General features: G+C 42.1%; 1 protein-coding gene across 1 annotated transcript; it reads left to right on the plus strand.

Annotated features, from left to right (window-relative positions):
• Positions 1 to 201: 201 nt before the first annotated feature.
• echdc3 (enoyl CoA hydratase domain containing 3) lies at positions 202 to 16,815 on the plus strand. Its single transcript, XM_049567292.1, has 7 exons — positions 202 to 747; positions 1,774 to 2,000; positions 4,987 to 5,108; positions 5,198 to 5,295; positions 11,593 to 11,793; positions 13,512 to 13,690; positions 16,259 to 16,815. Exons 2-7 carry the CDS (start codon positions 1,864 to 1,866, stop codon positions 16,410 to 16,412), a joined length of 891 nt encoding a protein of 296 aa, XP_049423249.1. The 5' UTR covers positions 202 to 747; positions 1,774 to 1,863; the 3' UTR covers positions 16,413 to 16,815.
• The last annotated feature ends 677 nt before the right edge of the window (positions 16,816 to 17,492 follow it).

Consider the following 17,492-nt stretch of genomic DNA (forward strand, 5'->3'; position numbering starts at 1 on the left):
AATAAATTGTGAAGACAGTAAAGCCTCCACTAAAATAACATTTTAAGTCTTGTGTGTGATTTATCCTGGCTTCATATGAGCAGAGGAAATCTCTGCTAGTCGCTAGGCTAATGTATACAATGTAAAATGTCAAGCCTTGTGCTAATAACGTTAGCATGTTGTATTTGTTTGGAAAACGTGTTTAGTGTAAGACAGTTGTTTTGTCAGTTAACCTTGTGAGCTGTAATGGAGCCGAATTTTGTAACGTTACCTTTGTTAAATGTTGCTGTTGTCCCTGGCTTCATATGAGTAGAGGAAAAGTCTGCTAGCTCCTAGGCTAATTTATGCAATGTAAAATGCCATAGGCTTGTGCTAATAATGTTAGCATGTTGTATTTGTGGGGAAAATGTGTCCAGATAAAGACAAGTGTTTGTCTGTGAATGCTGCAAGTTATAGTGAAGCTGATTTGAAATTGTCTCTATTAAGCCATATTTAATGTGTGTTTAATGTGTTTAACACATGTAACAGAGAACATATAATTGTTTTTATTTTACACTCATTTATCAAGTTAGTCGACAATAAAACAGTTTTTAGCGTCATAGTATTTGTAAACTTGATATCATTATTATGATGTAGTAGTTGTACAGTGAATTCAGTTTCATGTATTTTATCTGTTTTACACGGGGCAGTGAGTGAATCGATGGACAGAAAAGACACCAACTAACTGATGCAGAATTAGTGTCCGTGGCCATCTTAGAAAGAATTAGGGTGAGTAAAACAGCATCTTTGAAAACTTCAGGGAGCATGAATGCTCTCTAAAACTTGATCAACATAAAGAACAGAAAATGTATTATAATAATAAATCAGACTTATGCTTCACAGCCCTGCAACCCTTCATAGTAGGCTCTATTTAATACAAAAAAAGAAGATCTAATTGGGTACTTTGACTTTCAAGATTATTTTTTTGGGCTTTTTGCCTTTAATATACAGGACAGTGTGAAATGGGGAGACAGAGAGAGTGGGGGGACGACACGCAGCAAAGGGCATCACCTCTACACATGGGGCGCCACCACCATCCACCAAGCTACCAACTCCCCTAAAACTGTACATTTAATTCTTCTGACAAATTAAAATTAAATTATTTAAAATAGAAAGAAATGCTTGAATTTTTGTCTTCTTTGGATTTTGTGATATTGGCTCTTGGTTTATTTATTTATTTAATTCAATTTTTAAAATCTAGTTCTATTTATTTAAAAAAAAAATTCTTTTATTTATTTTATTTATTTATTTATTTTAAATCTTATTCTATTTTTTTTAGAATATATTTGTTTTATATATTTTATTTTAACCTATTTATTTATTTATTTTATTTAATTTTTTAATCTTATTCTATTTCATTTTTAAAAAAAAAAATATTTTGGGGGCGTCAGTAGTGTAGTGGACAGTGCCGGCGCCCCATGTACAGAGGCATCGCCTCGCAGCAGCGGCCGCGGATTCGAATCCGGCTCGTGGCCCTTTGCTGCATGTCAGTCCCCACTCTCTCTCTCTGTGTCCCCATTTCACTCTCTGTCCTGTCAATAAAGGCAAAAAGCCCTTAAAAAATTGTTTTATCCATTTAATTTAAAATCTTATTCTATTTTTTTTTTTTAAATATATTTTGTTTTGTTTTATCTATTTATTTAAATTTTTAAATCTTATTCTATTTTATTTAAAAATATGTAATAATTGTTTAATTTAATTTAATTTAATTTATTAATTTAATTTAATTTTTTAAATCTTGTTTTATTTTTTCAGGCTCTTGGTCTATTCTTACGCTGCCCTACGTGCCTTCAACGTCATCGCACCCGGAAGTGACAGTCGGAAGGTGAAGCGGTGAGGGTAAACATGGCTCGCAGTTTGCTGTGCAGAGCTGTCGGTGTGTTTGAGCTCAGCAGGACTTCAGCTCTGCTCACACGGACCCGGTTTTACTCTCAGACTGAACCGGAGCCGCTGACGGTGAGACAGCAAGACAACGGAATAAGGTGCAGCAACGACATGTGTCCGTGTCCTCGGAACTGTGTTCACTCTCAGTTGGTCCTGTGTAAATACAGTGTGATTTTAGAGCGAATACAGACTTTAACAACAACAGCATGTTACGGTGGTGCTCACAGTACTTTATTACACATGTGAAGGTCGCAAGATAAATTCGGCGTACGTTTTATTTCTGTCAAAAATATTTTTTTTAATAATAAGTCAACGTTTTGATGTCACTGTCCCCTGTGTCAGTGTGGCTAAACCAATGTTTTGTTTCTCAGTGTCAGGTGGTGCCACTAATAAATCACTTCACACAACTGCTGAGTACTTCAATGGAAATATATCATAATTAATGCAACGGTTGAAAGTAATTTAGACTATTGACTAAAGTCCTGTACTGCGCTATAATTATGAGGTACTTCTGCTGTACTACATGTCAAATATAACATAATTTTGCACGTTTTTTGCCGCTATAATTATTTGACAGCAATAACTATCAGGTACAGAACATTTTATTAATTAAAACAAATTATTATTAGAAAATTATTCCATTTAAACTACAAAAAATGTGTATATCAGTACTTTTACTTTTGTTACTTGAAGTTCATTTTCCTGATAGTACTGCTCCACGTGTACTTACACAAGATTACGAACGCAGATCTTACTGGTAATGGAGTATTTTTACATTGCAGTATTACATTTTTACAAAGATTGAGTACTTTAATGAAAGGTAGAGACACTCCAAACACTTAAATTAGGAAACTGAGCTGCTCTGTGGTTCTTCCCCCAGAAAATGTTGAAAATTCACGTGGCGAAATCCTGTCTTCATGCAAATTAAAGGACTTTCAGTGACCTGTGTACATTTAGGCATATTTTCAAAAACTTGAAATGATTTTATCAAATTCACAAACTTTCAAGGATTCCAAGGACCCGAGGGAACCCTGTTGATTTATCATGTTTTATGTGGCCTTTTGAGACTCATAGACATCTATGAGGCCCAAAATGTAGGCCTTGGGCCTTCAGATATGTTAGAAAACCCAATGTAAACTGCCATTTATTTCTTCTGCTAAAGAATGTAATTGAAGACCAGGAGTGATGATGGCATGTAACTATACATGAGCAGCAAATTACCTGGAGTTTTCATTTGAAACAACCCAGTGTATGCATTGTATGCAATTCTATATACAGTAATAAGGCCATGCCATAACTCAGCATTAAAGGGAAATTTCGGTTTATTTCAACCTGTCTCCTATCGTCCTAAATTTGTTACAAGTGACTAGTGACATAGAAATAATAGTTAGCATGTTAGCCGTTAGCCTAGATACAGCCGGGGCGCATAGTAGCGTCAGACCTGTTAAAACGTAAGTGAACGGGCAACCTTCAAGTGCAAAGTTAGTCCACTAAACAAGCTTTTTTTCCACAAAGACCGCCTCATATCGTTAGGATAAATGTCAGAGAACATATAGAAAACCACATGTAAACGTGTTGTCTTACCTTACCGGTGTGCTGCCATGTTTGTTTACCATCTAGCTCTGCTTTCCAAAGCGCGGCCGAAGTATCGCGAGAACAAGCAGCAACAGCTGGAAGGCAGAACCGGACAGTAGCCTGAAAAGTTCATTCATTTATTTTATGAAAGATTTATAGAATAATGGCTGACTTTTTGCCAGACTTCGACTTTGTGGAGGAGGAATCTGATTTTGCAGAGTTTGATGGCCGCCCTTATTTATTTGAGCCAGAATACACTGACGAAGAGCTTCGTGAAATTGAAGAACGGAGGAGAGAGAGAGAGAGAGAGGCGCAACAGGTAGAGGACGAGAGAGGAGGAATGGCTGCTGCAAGGCTGCGTAGCTCTGGAGATTGGTGGTGTACCTGTGAATGCTGTGCCCCAGTGCCCACAGAAGAGGAATGCCTCTGTTGCAAGGAATGGGACCGGTTGCAGCCTTATTTTCAAGGTCTGGATGTGACCGAGGACGAGACACCTCCACCTGGAGTAGTATCCAGCTGGGCTTTATCTAGAGCTCACGAGATATACTTCAGCCGCGCTTTGGAAAGCAGAGCTAGATGGTAAACAAACATGGCAGCACACCGGTAAGGTAAGACAACACGTTTACATGTGGTTTTCTATAAGTTCTCTGACATTTATCCTAACGATATGAGGCGGTCTTTGTGGAAACAAAGCTTGTTTAGTGGACTAACTTTGCACTTGAAGGTTGCCCGTTCACTTACGTTTTAACAGGTCTGACGCTACTATGCGCCCCGGCTGTATCTAGGCTAACGGCTAACATGCTAACTATTATTTTTATGTCACTAGTCACTTGAAACAAATTTAGGACGATAGGAGACAGGTTGAAATAAACCGAAATTTCCCTTTAACTAATTCATGTAAAGTTATATGCTGTTCCCACGTTTGTTCACTAGATGGCTGTAGAAGGCACTGAGTAAACTTAAAGCGTTATTCAATCCATAGGTACAATTCTGACCAGCAATGTATCGATGATAGGCGACTTCCACGCTATTTACTCTGTAAGCCAATAGGCAACCAGTGTAGACTAGGGGAAGGACGAAGTAAAATGAAGTTCAGGGTAGCCCCATGAGACCTAAACTTGCTTTCTGAGAATAGTATGCGGTCCGGTCAAGCCACAGAATGGGCTGGACGTTTAATATTTTTGTATCTGTAAAGTATAGAGGTGTGCCATATCATCCCGTTCATGATAATACCGTTCTAAAGTTTAATATGATATGAAAAATTCATATCGTGATGATTAGAGGAGAAATTGCAGAGCAACATCTCCCAACAGCAGCCCATTTGTTTTCCATCTCGCTGCATTTGTTTGTTACAGAATCACCGCTGTAACAAAGTTTGGTGTTTTTTTGATCCACTAACATGGCTGCAGGTCCCTGAACTACAACACCAGTTTAATAGAGAACCCCTGTAATAAACTGTAGAGGTGAAATACACAAAACACCACTGTAAAATCTAACTTCTTCTTCCAGGAGAATAATACTGAACAATCCCAAGAAGAGGAATGCTCTGTCTCTGTCCATGCTGGAGTCGCTCAGAGAAAACATCCTGACTGACGTCGACAGCGATGACCTCAGAGTTGTTATCATATCAGGTTTGTATTTACTGTGAGTGTGTGAGTGTGACAGAGAAAGAAACACGGTGGTCTAATGTAATGTGTGTTTATGTGTGTGTGTGTGTCAGCCAGAGGTCCAGTGTTTTCCTCAGGACACGACCTGAAGGAGCTGACGTCAGCTCAGGGCAGAGATTATCACACCAAGGTGTTTCACACCTGTGCAGAGGTTAGTCTCTTTGTTTTGTCTTTCTTGGGCTGCTGCTCTTCCCCGCCCCCGCCAAGCCCGCAGTTCCTTCAGATATTGCATCCTCTGTTTGTTTGTGTTTTGTTTTTTTTTTGCTTGTTTGTCTAACTCTTCAAACGTAGGTTTTGGAGGAATGGAGCTCTGGAAGGTTAATACGCAGGTTAAATGGATTGAGAGATGCAGCCAAGTATGTTATCATATCTTAGCTTCACAGCATCAGCCCTAACTTACCTACTAACTATTTTGGGTCATGACCATAAGTTTAATGCTAAAATAGAAGGAAAACACATTAGCAAAAGAACACATTCTTTTCTTTTTGTTTTCTACCAAACGCTCAAGGGGAAACTGAATCAGCAGAAGTTCAGCCTGAGTTGAATATTTACAGCTTTGACAGCAGATGATAAGAGACAAAATGACCAATTAATTAATTAGGGTCCTAATTAATTAATTGCTATTGTAATCTTAGGTATTTTTCGTCTTCTTCTTCCGAGGAAATCATACTTCCCATGGGTGAAAACTCACCAAACTTTGCACAAAGGTCCAGTCTCATGCCAGATATCCTCAGCTGTAAACTCAAGCCAATAGTCCTGATGGTGGCGCTACAGCAAGCGTCTAAAGTTTGAAACTTTGAAAATTCATAACAAATCAACCATACGTGCTACAACTTCACAACTTTCATCAAACTGTAGCCCCAATACTGAAGAAACTTTTGTACATTTAAACCTTTTAAAATTATGAAATTCATCACTCTGTTTTTTTCAAAAACTGTAAAACTTCTTAAACCTATTCCTCTCAAAACCTATCTCCAAACTTGCTACAGAGCATCTTCAGACTGTCCTACAAAAACTACGTTTCTCAGATTTTTGATTTATCAAAAATTGAGCCGACAGTGCATCAAAATGTTTGACTGTAAACGGTACTGTAAACATATACATGCAAATTCTTGCTAAATAAATCTTCAATGTTCATGAAAAAAAGACAAAATTCTAGAGTCATAGTAGATGATGTGTGGCACATTTCAGAATTTTATCTCAAAAACTGAATTTTTGACAGCATTTTGAATTTTGCTCTAATGTGAACAATTGGAGTCAATGTAAAAATGGCAATTTTAAACATCAGTTTTTCACTTATGGAGCAAATCAATCATTGCTACAAACAAATTACCAACATCTCCATGCTGTCTAGATGCAATATGTGTGTTTTCAGAATTTTGTCTTAATAACTGAATTTTTTACAGTGGTTTCAAATCTGCCTTTCCATGCACAGATGGCTGCTTTCCTACACAACAGTGAATGGCTTACTCAGTTTGTGAAGCCACTGTTGAGTTGCTACTTTCATTAGCTCAGAGCGGTAGATGACCATCTTAGATTCCAGAGGTTGCGGATTCGAGCCTCAACTGGTGAAGAATCCACATTGTAATGTAATCATCTTCTTGCGCTCCAGCTTACTGCTTAAAATTCCCTGAGTGTGACTGATCACTGTGCGGCATCTTCAAGTCTTTTTTCTGCTAGAAAATCTGCCTTCTCATGCTTGAAAATAAACCAAACTTTGCACAAAGATCCAGTGTCAATACTTCAGTGTGAAACCATCTGAGGCTTCTCACTTTGCACATAGCTCAACTAGTTAAACATCAGTTTTTCACTTATGGAGCAAATCAATCATTTTTACAAACAAATTACCAACATCTCCATGCTGTCTAGATGCAATATGTATATTTTCAGATTTTTGTTTCGATAACTGAATTTTTTTACAGTGGTTTGAAATCTGCTTTTCCATGCGTGGACGGCTGCTAAACTGCACGTCTGGCTTAGTCAGTTTGTGAAGCTACACATGAATTGTCACTGACTAATTAGCTCAGTGAGATAGAAACTGATTCTTAGTGTCAGAGGTTGTGAGTTCAAGCCTCAGCTGATGCAAAAGGCAGATTGTGTTGCTAAATTCCTAAATGTCTTCCAGTTCTTCTGCTTGTTGCTCAGAATTGCCTAAAAATGCCCGGACCCAACCCATCGCTGCGCAGCACACAAACTCAAAAAGGCTCAGGACCGACAATCGAACCCTCGCCTTTGAGATTGCACTGCTGACTCCTCAGGTAGTCCTTAGAGCTCAAGTCCTGCCCCACATGTGTCCTGCTCCAAGGTCACTGCCCTGCAAAGGCCAGTGGAGCAAAAGGTATCCTGGAGGTAAACTGAATGGAGGTAGGACTTTAGCTCTCTATTACATACATGTTAAAGGAAAAAAGACACTCGCCAAACTATCTTTTCCTTCAACATGTATGTTATATGTCACCTAAATCTGACTGACCCTTCTATCTCGGCATGCAGTGAAGGGCTCTGAGATCACTTTGCCCACACTGGAGAAGAACCTGACGATGGCGTTGGGCCTCTTTGCTGGTGTGCTCTGGTGACGTTTAAAAGTAGAGGCTATATAGATGTCAACGTTGGGTTCATCCTGACTCACTGAAACCAGCACCATCTGTGCACTGCCCCAGTGTTTGCAAAGGTCCTTAAAAAAGGCCTGGTCAAGACTTTTAAAAATTTCTGGGAGAATTTCAAAATCTGCTCCCTCAACTTTGGCCCATATGTTCTCAAACAGGCGGTCGGTTATGAGACGTGGGTTGGTGTCCACACCTGCTTTCTTAAAGGTCCTCGAAACCAGCTTCTGTACAAGGACCCTGACAGACAATTTGTTTTTGTTTGTCTGTGCTGATGAATCCTGTTCAGGTTCAGCAGCTGTCTCCTCAGACACTACGACTACAGGTGTTGGTGACACTGACTCCCTGTCTTCCCGAGCCTGTTCAACCCTTTTCGATGCCCAGACTGCTGGAGCATTGGACTCACCGACATCACTTCCACTCTCCCGGGAGTTGGCCGTTATCATCAGATCACACTCCAAGTCAGGAATATCATCCAGGAAAGGGTCCTCGATGTCACTTACCTCAATGCCCATTACTTCCTGGGCAGCATCCGATGTCCTAATCATGAAACTGCCATTGACATTTTCCGCTCCTGATGGCCCTGGAGTTGCGTCTATGTCAGTTATGAGGTTGCTTTCTGTCTGTCTGTCCATGTCATCCTCTAGCATGACAATTTCATCTGCCACATCCGTACTCTCCAGAGGGACAGAGGTCAGGTCTGCGTCCTCACCTCGCCGGAGGTGACTGAGGCACTGGTAGACACCTCTTTAGCTGACACGCAGTCAGGTGAATCTATGTCTTGGGGACTTTCCTCAGTCTGTGGAGTGAAGTCTTCGTGTCCCCAGTCTTCAGGAGCCGAGTGCACCAGCTGGGCGTACGCCTGGGTGTAACGTTACGTCCGACTTAGAACGGAAAGTTACGACCAGTTTAAGGTTAAGACGAGTGCACCAGTTAGACTTAAGCCCTGTGTGTGTTCCGCCTGGGTGTAACTTTTATGCCTAATGTGGAGCAGGCGTAAGTTGGAAACTCGGACTTGTAGCCTTGGTAATTTTAACGGAATCAAACGGCCGGAAAAAAGAAAGAAAGATGGCAAGACGTCTTATTTACTGGATGCTTAACGAGAGAGCATTTAGACGGGAAAGAGTCATTCGTGACAGGACAAACCCGCTCGATGTGTATACAGAGAGTGAGCTGATAGAGAGGTTTCGTTTCGGCAGACAAGCGCTCTTTGAGTTAATTGAAGAGCTCTCCCCTCAACTGCAGCATCGGTCTGACAGAAACTCGGCGCTGTCCCTGCAGGTGCTGATTGCGCTCAGGTTTTACGCCAACGGGGCCTTTCAAAATACAGTGGGGGACATGATCAATGCACTTTTTCCTGACCTCTTCCACTGTCCGCAGTCCTCCATCACAGTTATTGTTTATGGACGCAGTGATTGTTTTCCACGCCGACAGTTTGTGCCTGTTGGTGTTGGTGTTATTTAATCTTGCCGTGAGGATGTCCTTATGTTCTGAATATAATTCTATCAGCTTCCTAATTTCTCCATCTGTAAAATTTACCTTCCTTTTTTTTTGATTAGTGTTCTCCATATTGTTTCTTCTTCCAGCTGTGGGGACAAGTTTGAGAGCACTTTGGGTAGAAGTGTGTTGCTTGGCAACAATCATCGATTCGCGTGTATTCACGTGGACGCGCATTGTAAGACCAGGCGCAGCTACGACCGTTGTCAGTCAGGCTTGGTGCACGCGGTGTAAATTCCAGTCACAACGTCGGACGTAGTTAAGTCCGGCGTAAGAGTTAAGACCTTCTTTTTTACGCCCAGTTGGTGCACTCGGCTCCTGCAAACTCCAGAGGGACAGTGTGGTTCCTCGCCAGACTGTCCCTCCGTCCCTGTGAAGTCCTCATGTCCCAAATTTTTGTCGAACTCCAGAGGATCAGAGGTCAGGTCTGCTCTCTTGACAGCCTTGGTCCTACTGGAGCGGACCTTATTCCTGGGTCTTGCTCCAAAGTAACGCTCCCAGCAGCGCTTGAATGCAGGCTTCATCCATTTAAAGATGTTTCTGCCACATCTGCCTGCAGATTTCTTGTCTGTCCCATCAGAAAGTTGTAGGTATTGCATGTTTGTCCAGTTTTTCTCATCTGCACTCTGCAAACTCTCGCCGGAGGTCGAAAAAGCGTTTCAGCTCTGCCTTCACCTTTTGTTGGGTGGGACAGAGATCTGGGCGCTTCATCCTCCGACTGAGAGCACTGCTCAGCCTCCTCAGCCTCCCACCTGTGGACCGACTCCATTAGCTCTTCTGAATCATAAAAAGCCCAATGCACTATCTCTGACATGGCTATGGCCTGTTCTTCAGAGATTCTAAAGGTGTTTGTGAGGGTTGAGGAGACCATGGTTTCACTGTCCAATGTTTCCCCCTGGCGCTCTGCAGACCATTGCAGGGGGGCAAAAAACCTTTTCAAATCGTCCCTGAGCATCTCCCTGTTGGTGAAGGCAGCTGAGGATGTAATTTTGTCAAGACTGGCTTCGTCTTTAGCCCGTTCCTCCGTCTGCCACCTGCAGAATGCCTGCATCATCTCACTAACAAATCGAAAAGAGAAGTCCCACTGTGAGGTGGACATGTCCCTGTGTTCTGTTGACTGTCTCACTGTTGCTGAAATGTCCTGGCTGTGTCTCCATCATATCTGGATCCAGACGACTGTGTTTCAGCACCTGTTGGGAAAAATAAGATTTTAAACAAGTAGCTCTCTTCTATGTACTAATGTAACTTCAAAGGAGTTTTTTTGCCTTGTGACATCATCTGACTCAGAAGTGCCTTGAAGTGGATACAGAACACATTCTTTGCCATTTTATGTTCCTCTGAATCTTTATTATCATTTAATCCCACAATTTTCACTCTACACACACAATTTATACCTCAAAATGTTTGACAATGTGTGCTGGTCACAGAAATGCCCCCACGGAATCACTCACACTTACACATTTGGCTCAGTGAGCTTCCAAACAAAGGGAGCGCCGATTTTTTTTTCTCATTCACTCCTATGTAAACTGAGAGGGGGGATTTCTAGAAAACAGCTGAGGGGCACCAGATCTCTAACCTGCGACCAAAATAACATTTTTAACACCGCAAACATGAAAAAGACATGTCTGCGTTCAGGAGAAGCTAATCTCTCTGGCGGTATCCTCATATTAATGATTGGACCCACAGTTTGGGAATAACGGAGGAGTTTGAGAGGTCTCATGTCCATTAAAAGAACCCTCTGCTGAGAGCAACAGCTCCACACGCACCAACACAGAGACATGTTGGTGTGTGCGTGTCTGAATCTTAAATGCAGACAGCCTTTACTACTGATAGTACTGTTGATACGTTTGGGATTATGACTGTTCAATACATATTGTAATGTACTGTAATATTATACACACAAAGTGCTCAGTAATTATTGTAGTACGCAGCATGAATTCATACACATTAAACCCCTTACCACTTTTCTGTCTATTCCTACTACTTCACCTTCCTCTTACACATTTCAGTCAGCATTGCAGTGTAGCATCAGCTTTTCAAAACACCTTCAAATATTCCTCACATTCATACATGCATGGTATGCATTAGTATTCTCATAGTAGTCTCATGTCTCACTGGTCGTGCTCAGCTAACATCTCCTCTTACTCCTATTCAGAACAACCCAGATTTTTTTGCCAGGCCGTCAAGACCAGGGCTTTAAAACATGGAACAGCCAAGTGCTAACAAAGCAAATGTTGCAAATTTGAAAAGCCACTGGCTAAATCCTGATGATGTGACAGATTATCCTTTTCCCACTGCATTTGTTTACTTATTATTTATGTCTCTGAATGCCGTTGGCTCTTGTGTTTCAGGTAATGACTCTGATACAAGATATACCTGTCCCAGTGATCGCCATGGTGAACGGTGTTGCCACTGCGGCTGGTTGCCAGCTTGTTGCCAGCTGTGACATTGCCGTGGTGACAGAGAAGTCCACCTTCGCTACTCCGGGTGTCACCGTGGGTCTGTTCTGTTCAACGCCGGCAGTGGCCATCGGCAGAGCCGTGCCGAGGAAGGTGAGAGCTTAAAGGGAAATTTTGGTTTATTTCAACCTGTCTCCTATCGTCCTAAATTTGTTTTAAGTCACTAGTGACATAGAAATAATAGTTAGCATGTTAGCCGTTAGCCTAGATACAGCCGGGGCGCATAGTAGCGTCAGACCTGTTAAAACGTAAGTGAACGGGCAACCTTCAAGTGCAAAGTTAGTCCACTAAACAAGCTTTTTCTCCACAAAGACCGCCTCATATCGTTAGGATAAATGTCAGAGAACATATAGAAAACCACATGTAAACGTGTTGTCTTACCTTACCGGTGTGGTGCCATGTTTGTTTATCCCTCTAGCTCTGCTTTCCAAAGCGCGTATTCCAAACGAGACTACAGAAGGAAACGGCACTTTAAAGTAAAAGCCTTGTGCTGGAAATTCACTGTACCTCAAAATACACAGAACTTCAAAATGACACGTGTACACGTGTATGAGATCATAAACGGTTATGAAAAATTAGTACATACATTTTTTTTAGGGCGGAGGGGGGTGATACTAATTGCTGACTAACTGTGATAGACTGTGAATATGACAAGAAATGGTGTGAGGCCGGGTTTGGCAACAGGTCAGTAGCACGGAACTACATGGAATTGTTTGTACTTTTACGCACGGGTCGGTGGTGAAGTGGTGCACATGACTCGTGCTACAGACAGACAGACGAACGAGCCACGTATCTCGGTGCTGCTTAAAAACAGGTAATACATCTGGCTACATCTTTTCCACATCAAATATCCGTGATCGCGTAGACCCGTGCGTAAAAGCGCACACAGTCCGTGTCCTCTCCCTGCGGATGCTGTGATTTGATCTGGAATTTCTCAATTATGGGATCAATAAAGGTGTATCTTATTTGATGGCCCGGGACTCATTGTAGCCCACTCTTATAAGACCCAATAATAATAATAATAATAAGTTACTGTGGACCTATATGCCATGCCTTTTAATAAAATTACCAGAAGAGTTCGCTGAAAAACAGGAAATGTCAGCCTGATTTACTCGCGTGCGTCTCCGGTGAAAATCGCTGATATGAATGGGAAATACAGCTTCTACAGGCTCGCCATAGCTTACTGTCAGGACTCAGGGACCAGAATTCAGGATGGTGGACCGTTGGGATGGCGATATTTCGGAGTGGCAGCCTGTAACCGTTGGTTGGTATTCGGATAACTGGGGCTTTACTGGTATAATGCAATAGCACCCCCCAGCGGTGAAACCCGTGCACACGTTTACACGGAAAAAATGATCCACTCTAAACGTTTAGAGATTTTTGTACACGAGCTCACCCCTACTTCAAAATAAAGTGTGTATTTTTACCCTTGCGGCCCGCAACCCACTTTTGGACCACAACCCACAAGTTGGGAACCACTGCTCTAGATTGATCAAGAATAAAATCAATTGTTTGTCTCAGCGCTAGATGTTTCAAGGCCCAGACAAACCAAAGTGACCTCAGGGAACAAACGCTGACTTTTGCATTGCCTCACGTCACCTGTGTCTCAGCCAAAAAGTTGCACAACATGCTGAATCAGCCAAAAAAACTCTGATGTAGGCCATCAAGGAGCACCGACGTGGGTCACACTGCACTGACAAGGGCGACAGATGCTCACGGATGGTCTAACATTGACTGATGGCTGACCACTGTTTTGGTCCCGCTATCAAGCTCGAACTGATGTACACCTTTGCTCCCTTCTTTTTAACCAGGTTGCCATGGAGATGCTGTTCACAGGAACTCCCATCTCCGCCCATGATGCTTTGCTGCATGGTCTGGTCAGTAAGGTGGTGCCAGAGGAACGACTGGAAGAGGAGACATTAGCCATCGCTGAGCGGGTGTGTCAGGCGAGCCGACCTGTTGTTGCCCTTGGCAAGGCCACTTTCCAAAGGTGAGAGTTTTCAAAGTACAGACAGGTCTCTCTCTCTCTCTCTTCACCTTTAGTGTTCATTTTAAAGTAGGAGGAGGAGTCTCATTTATAAAACAAAGGCTCCATACTAAAAATGTACATCTAGACAAAAGCCAAAAATGGTGTGCTCCAAAAAATATTATATTCAACAATTTCTACAATCAGGCTTCCACCTCACCGTCTGTGTCGCCTATTTCAATCAATCAGTCAATTTTATTTATAAAGCCCAATATCACAAATCACAATTTGCCTCACAGGGCTTTACAGCATACGACATCCCTCTGTCCTTATGACCCTCACAGTGGATAAGGAAAAACTCCCCAAAAAAACCCCTTTAACGGGGAAAAAAAAAACGGTAGAAACCTCAGGAAGAGCAACTGAGGAGGGATCCCTCTTCCAGGACGGACAGACGTGCAATAGATGTCGTACAGAACAGATCAACATGATAAATTAACAGTAATCCACATGACACAATGAGACAGAAAGAGACAGAGAGAGATGCAGGTAATGACAGTAGCTTACAACAACATTGTTGAAAGTAATAATATTATAGTTATAGTTCTGGCTACTGTGGTACAATATGTTGAAAGTATGTATTAATATCTGGCAGTATACATGTGTGACAATAATCATATGTGTATAATAACAGTAGAAGTATGACTAATGACTAATGATGGCAGCAGCAGCAGGAGGCATCTGGCAGGACCACGGCAGCAGCACAACCACACACGTCACGCTGTCCAGGCACCGCTGTGATATGAGTTAATCTGAGAGACAGTGGAGCACAAAGGCTCCGGAGAAGAAGCGTTAGTGACATCCAGAATGGCCGAGTTAGCAAGATGCATAGAATACGAGAGAGAGAAGGAGAGAAGGTGCCCGGTGTATTATAGGGGGGTCCTCCGGCAGACTAGGCCTAAGTCAGCCTAACTAGGGGCTGGTACAGGGCAAGCCTGAGCCAGCCCTAACTGTAAGCTTTATCAAAGAGGAAAGTCTTAAGTCTAGTCTTAAATGTGGAGACGGTGTCTGCCTCCCGGACCGTAACAGGAAGATGATTCCACAGGAGAGGAGCCTGATAGCTGAAGGCTCTGGCTCCTGATCTACTTTTGGAGACTTTAGGGACCACGAGTAACCCTGCGTTCTCAGAGCGCAGTGTTCTGGTGGGATAATAAGGCACTATGAGCTCTCTAAGATATGACGGAGCTTGACCATTTAGAGCTTTATAAGTTAACAGTAGGATTTTAAATTCAATTCTGGATTTTACAGGGAGCCAGTGCAGAGAAGCTAAAACAGGAGAAATATGATCTCGTTTCTTAGTTCCTGTTAGTACACGTGCTGCTGCATTCTGAATTAGCTGGAGAGTTTTTAAGGACTTACTAGAGCTACCTGATAATAGGGAGTTACAGTAATCCAGCCTAGAGGTAACAAAAGCGTGGACCAATTTTTCTGCATCTTTTTGGGTCAGGATAGGCCTAATTTTCGCAATATTACGCAGATGAAAAAATGCATTCCGTTGCTTTAAATGAGAATTAAAAGACAAATCTTGATCAAATATTACTCCGAGGTTTCTTACGGTAGTGGCAGGGGCCAGAGCAATGCCATCTAGAGAAACTATGTCATCAGATAAAGAGTCTCTGAGTTGTTTGGGGCCAAGAACAGTAACTTCAGTTTTGTCTGAATTTAACATCAGGAAATTGGTGCTCATCCAGGTTTTTATGTCTTTAAGGCAGTTATGGAGTTTAGTTAATTGATTAGTTTCTTCTGGCTTCACAGATAAATACAACTGTGTATCATCCGCATAACATTTCTCATCTCCAAAATGTTCGTAAGCATGGTTCATAGGAGTTTCTCCTATCCAGTCATGTTTTTATAGATCGCATGTTTTGTATGAGAAGTGGTGTACGCCTCTTTCAGGCCTTGTTTTTTGCATACAAAATGTTAATAAATGAGACCCTGGAGATAGTTCGAGGAGGGTCGCCCCAAAAACAAGGAAACAAATGATCATATCAGTGACAGCACAAAAAATTGTATGGTGATGGCAGACAGTGAAAGAAGTAGAAAGATTGTGTTTAAAATGCTGCATTTTACTTTTTTAGTTGATTGGATTTGGAGAATGTTTCAGGGCAACTAGGCCCCTTTTCAACTGAGCTGTGTGGCACGGTTCAGTCCAGTTTAGTACGTTTTTTTTCTGTTTCCACTGTGAAAAGTTGTGGATGGTCCCAATGAACCATTTCGTACTGTCCCTATTTTTGGTCCCCCCTCTGTTGGGGTACCTAGCACACAGTTCACATTTAAGACTAGGGTCTGGGTACCACGTCTGAAGGGTTACTTTTGGTTCCAAAGGAACCATACCGAAAGTGTTTGGTGGTTACCATCACAAATTCAATACACCATCATCAAAAGAAGGCCAATATGGGAGACTGACAAATAAAACATTGTGACAAACTATACATTTTACATAATAATCAGACCTCATGTAGAAACATCTGAAACATTGTGACTGATACACACACTTGCTGTCACATGCTGTGTTCTGTTTTGTTTCCTCTAAAGACAAATGGCTCAAGGTCGAGATGCAGCGTACGCCACCGCCTCCAAGGTGATGGTTGATAACCTGGCTCTTAGAGACGGACAGGAGGGGATCCGAGCCTTCATAGAGAAACGCAAACCAGTGTGGAGCAATAAAGCGGAAAAAGCCCATGACTGATGGACTGTTGGAGAGGTTGTCATCACAGGAGACAGTGATTATCCTGACTGGTACAAGTGGTCAGTCACTGGTGTGGAATAATTAGCACCAGTCCCAAGTAAACTCACGGTCTGTGCTACTTTTAAAATGCGGATGTGTAATTTGCAAGATCACAATGATTGACGTTTGAATTGTTGACTTCATTTTCCCTGAGGATATCTTCCTTTTCACTGAGACTAAAGACGAGTAACTGAACCAGTGTGCCTTAAAAGCTGCAGTGTGGTGATGAGAAGGAAATGTTCTGTTACCACCCAGAGGACTCGAGATGTTTAATGACATAATGGACAAAGAATGCTGCTATCTGTATTTGTATAATTGTATAATTGTAAATGTAATAAATAGGGTTACAAATTTGTAGAAGTTATTTTGAGTGTCCAGGGTTGTGAAAGTAAAAATCTATTGAGACTCTATCTATATAGATCATGGGTTCCAAACTGGTGGGCTGCGGTTAGGGGGGTTTGTTTTCTTTTCTTTTCTTTTTTTTGCTCTGTGTGTGTGTGTGTGTGTGTGTGTGTGTGTGTGTGTGTGTGTGTGTGTAGTGGTGGGGAGGTGTTAGTGGGTTCAACGACGAATGGCATTGTGGATTTATTGCACCACATGATCTAGATAGCTAGCGGATAGTGGGTTAGCTTTCTATCGTTCGTTTCTAGAGGGAGGTCATCAACACAACGTGAATAAAGTGTCATGGTCGCACACACACAAACATTCACAAAACAGTCCAGAACATGTCCCGTTCATACCAGAATAACCAACCCCCCCCCCACCCCAAAACACGGCCAATAGGGCTCTCAGTAACAAGTTTATAGTCTAAATTCAGACTTGTTCCAGCGTGTCTGAACTGCATGCTGGGTAACATGCAAACTAGCTGGCTGGCGTCACGCCCAGAGCAAAGAGCATGGATACCAAGAGGCGAAGCTCAATAGAACGCCCCATAGCAACAGACTTGCCCATGGTTTCGTCCTACCGCCGCCATTTTGGACTGTCAGCAGACCCGCTTGCATACAAAAACACACAGACAAACTGGTAAAGGACCAGTGTGTA

This window comes from Epinephelus fuscoguttatus, linkage group LG22 (genome assembly GCF_011397635.1).
Source record: "Epinephelus fuscoguttatus linkage group LG22, E.fuscoguttatus.final_Chr_v1".
Taxonomy (NCBI): Eukaryota; Metazoa; Chordata; class Actinopteri; order Perciformes; family Serranidae; genus Epinephelus; species Epinephelus fuscoguttatus.

Bases quoted from the DNA above. Each gene is read 5' to 3' on its own strand.
- echdc3 (XM_049567292.1), top strand. From the start codon at position 1,864: ATGGCTCGCAGTTTGCTGTGCAGAGCTGTCGGTGTGTTTGAGCTCAGC. The intron at 2,001-4,986 runs GTGCAGCAACGA...TTCTTCTTCCAG, and splicing joins CAGCAAGACAACGGAATAAG to GAGAATAATACTGAACAATC. The intron at 5,296-11,592 runs GTTAGTCTCTTT...CTTGTGTTTCAG, and splicing joins TGTTTCACACCTGTGCAGAG to GTAATGACTCTGATACAAGA.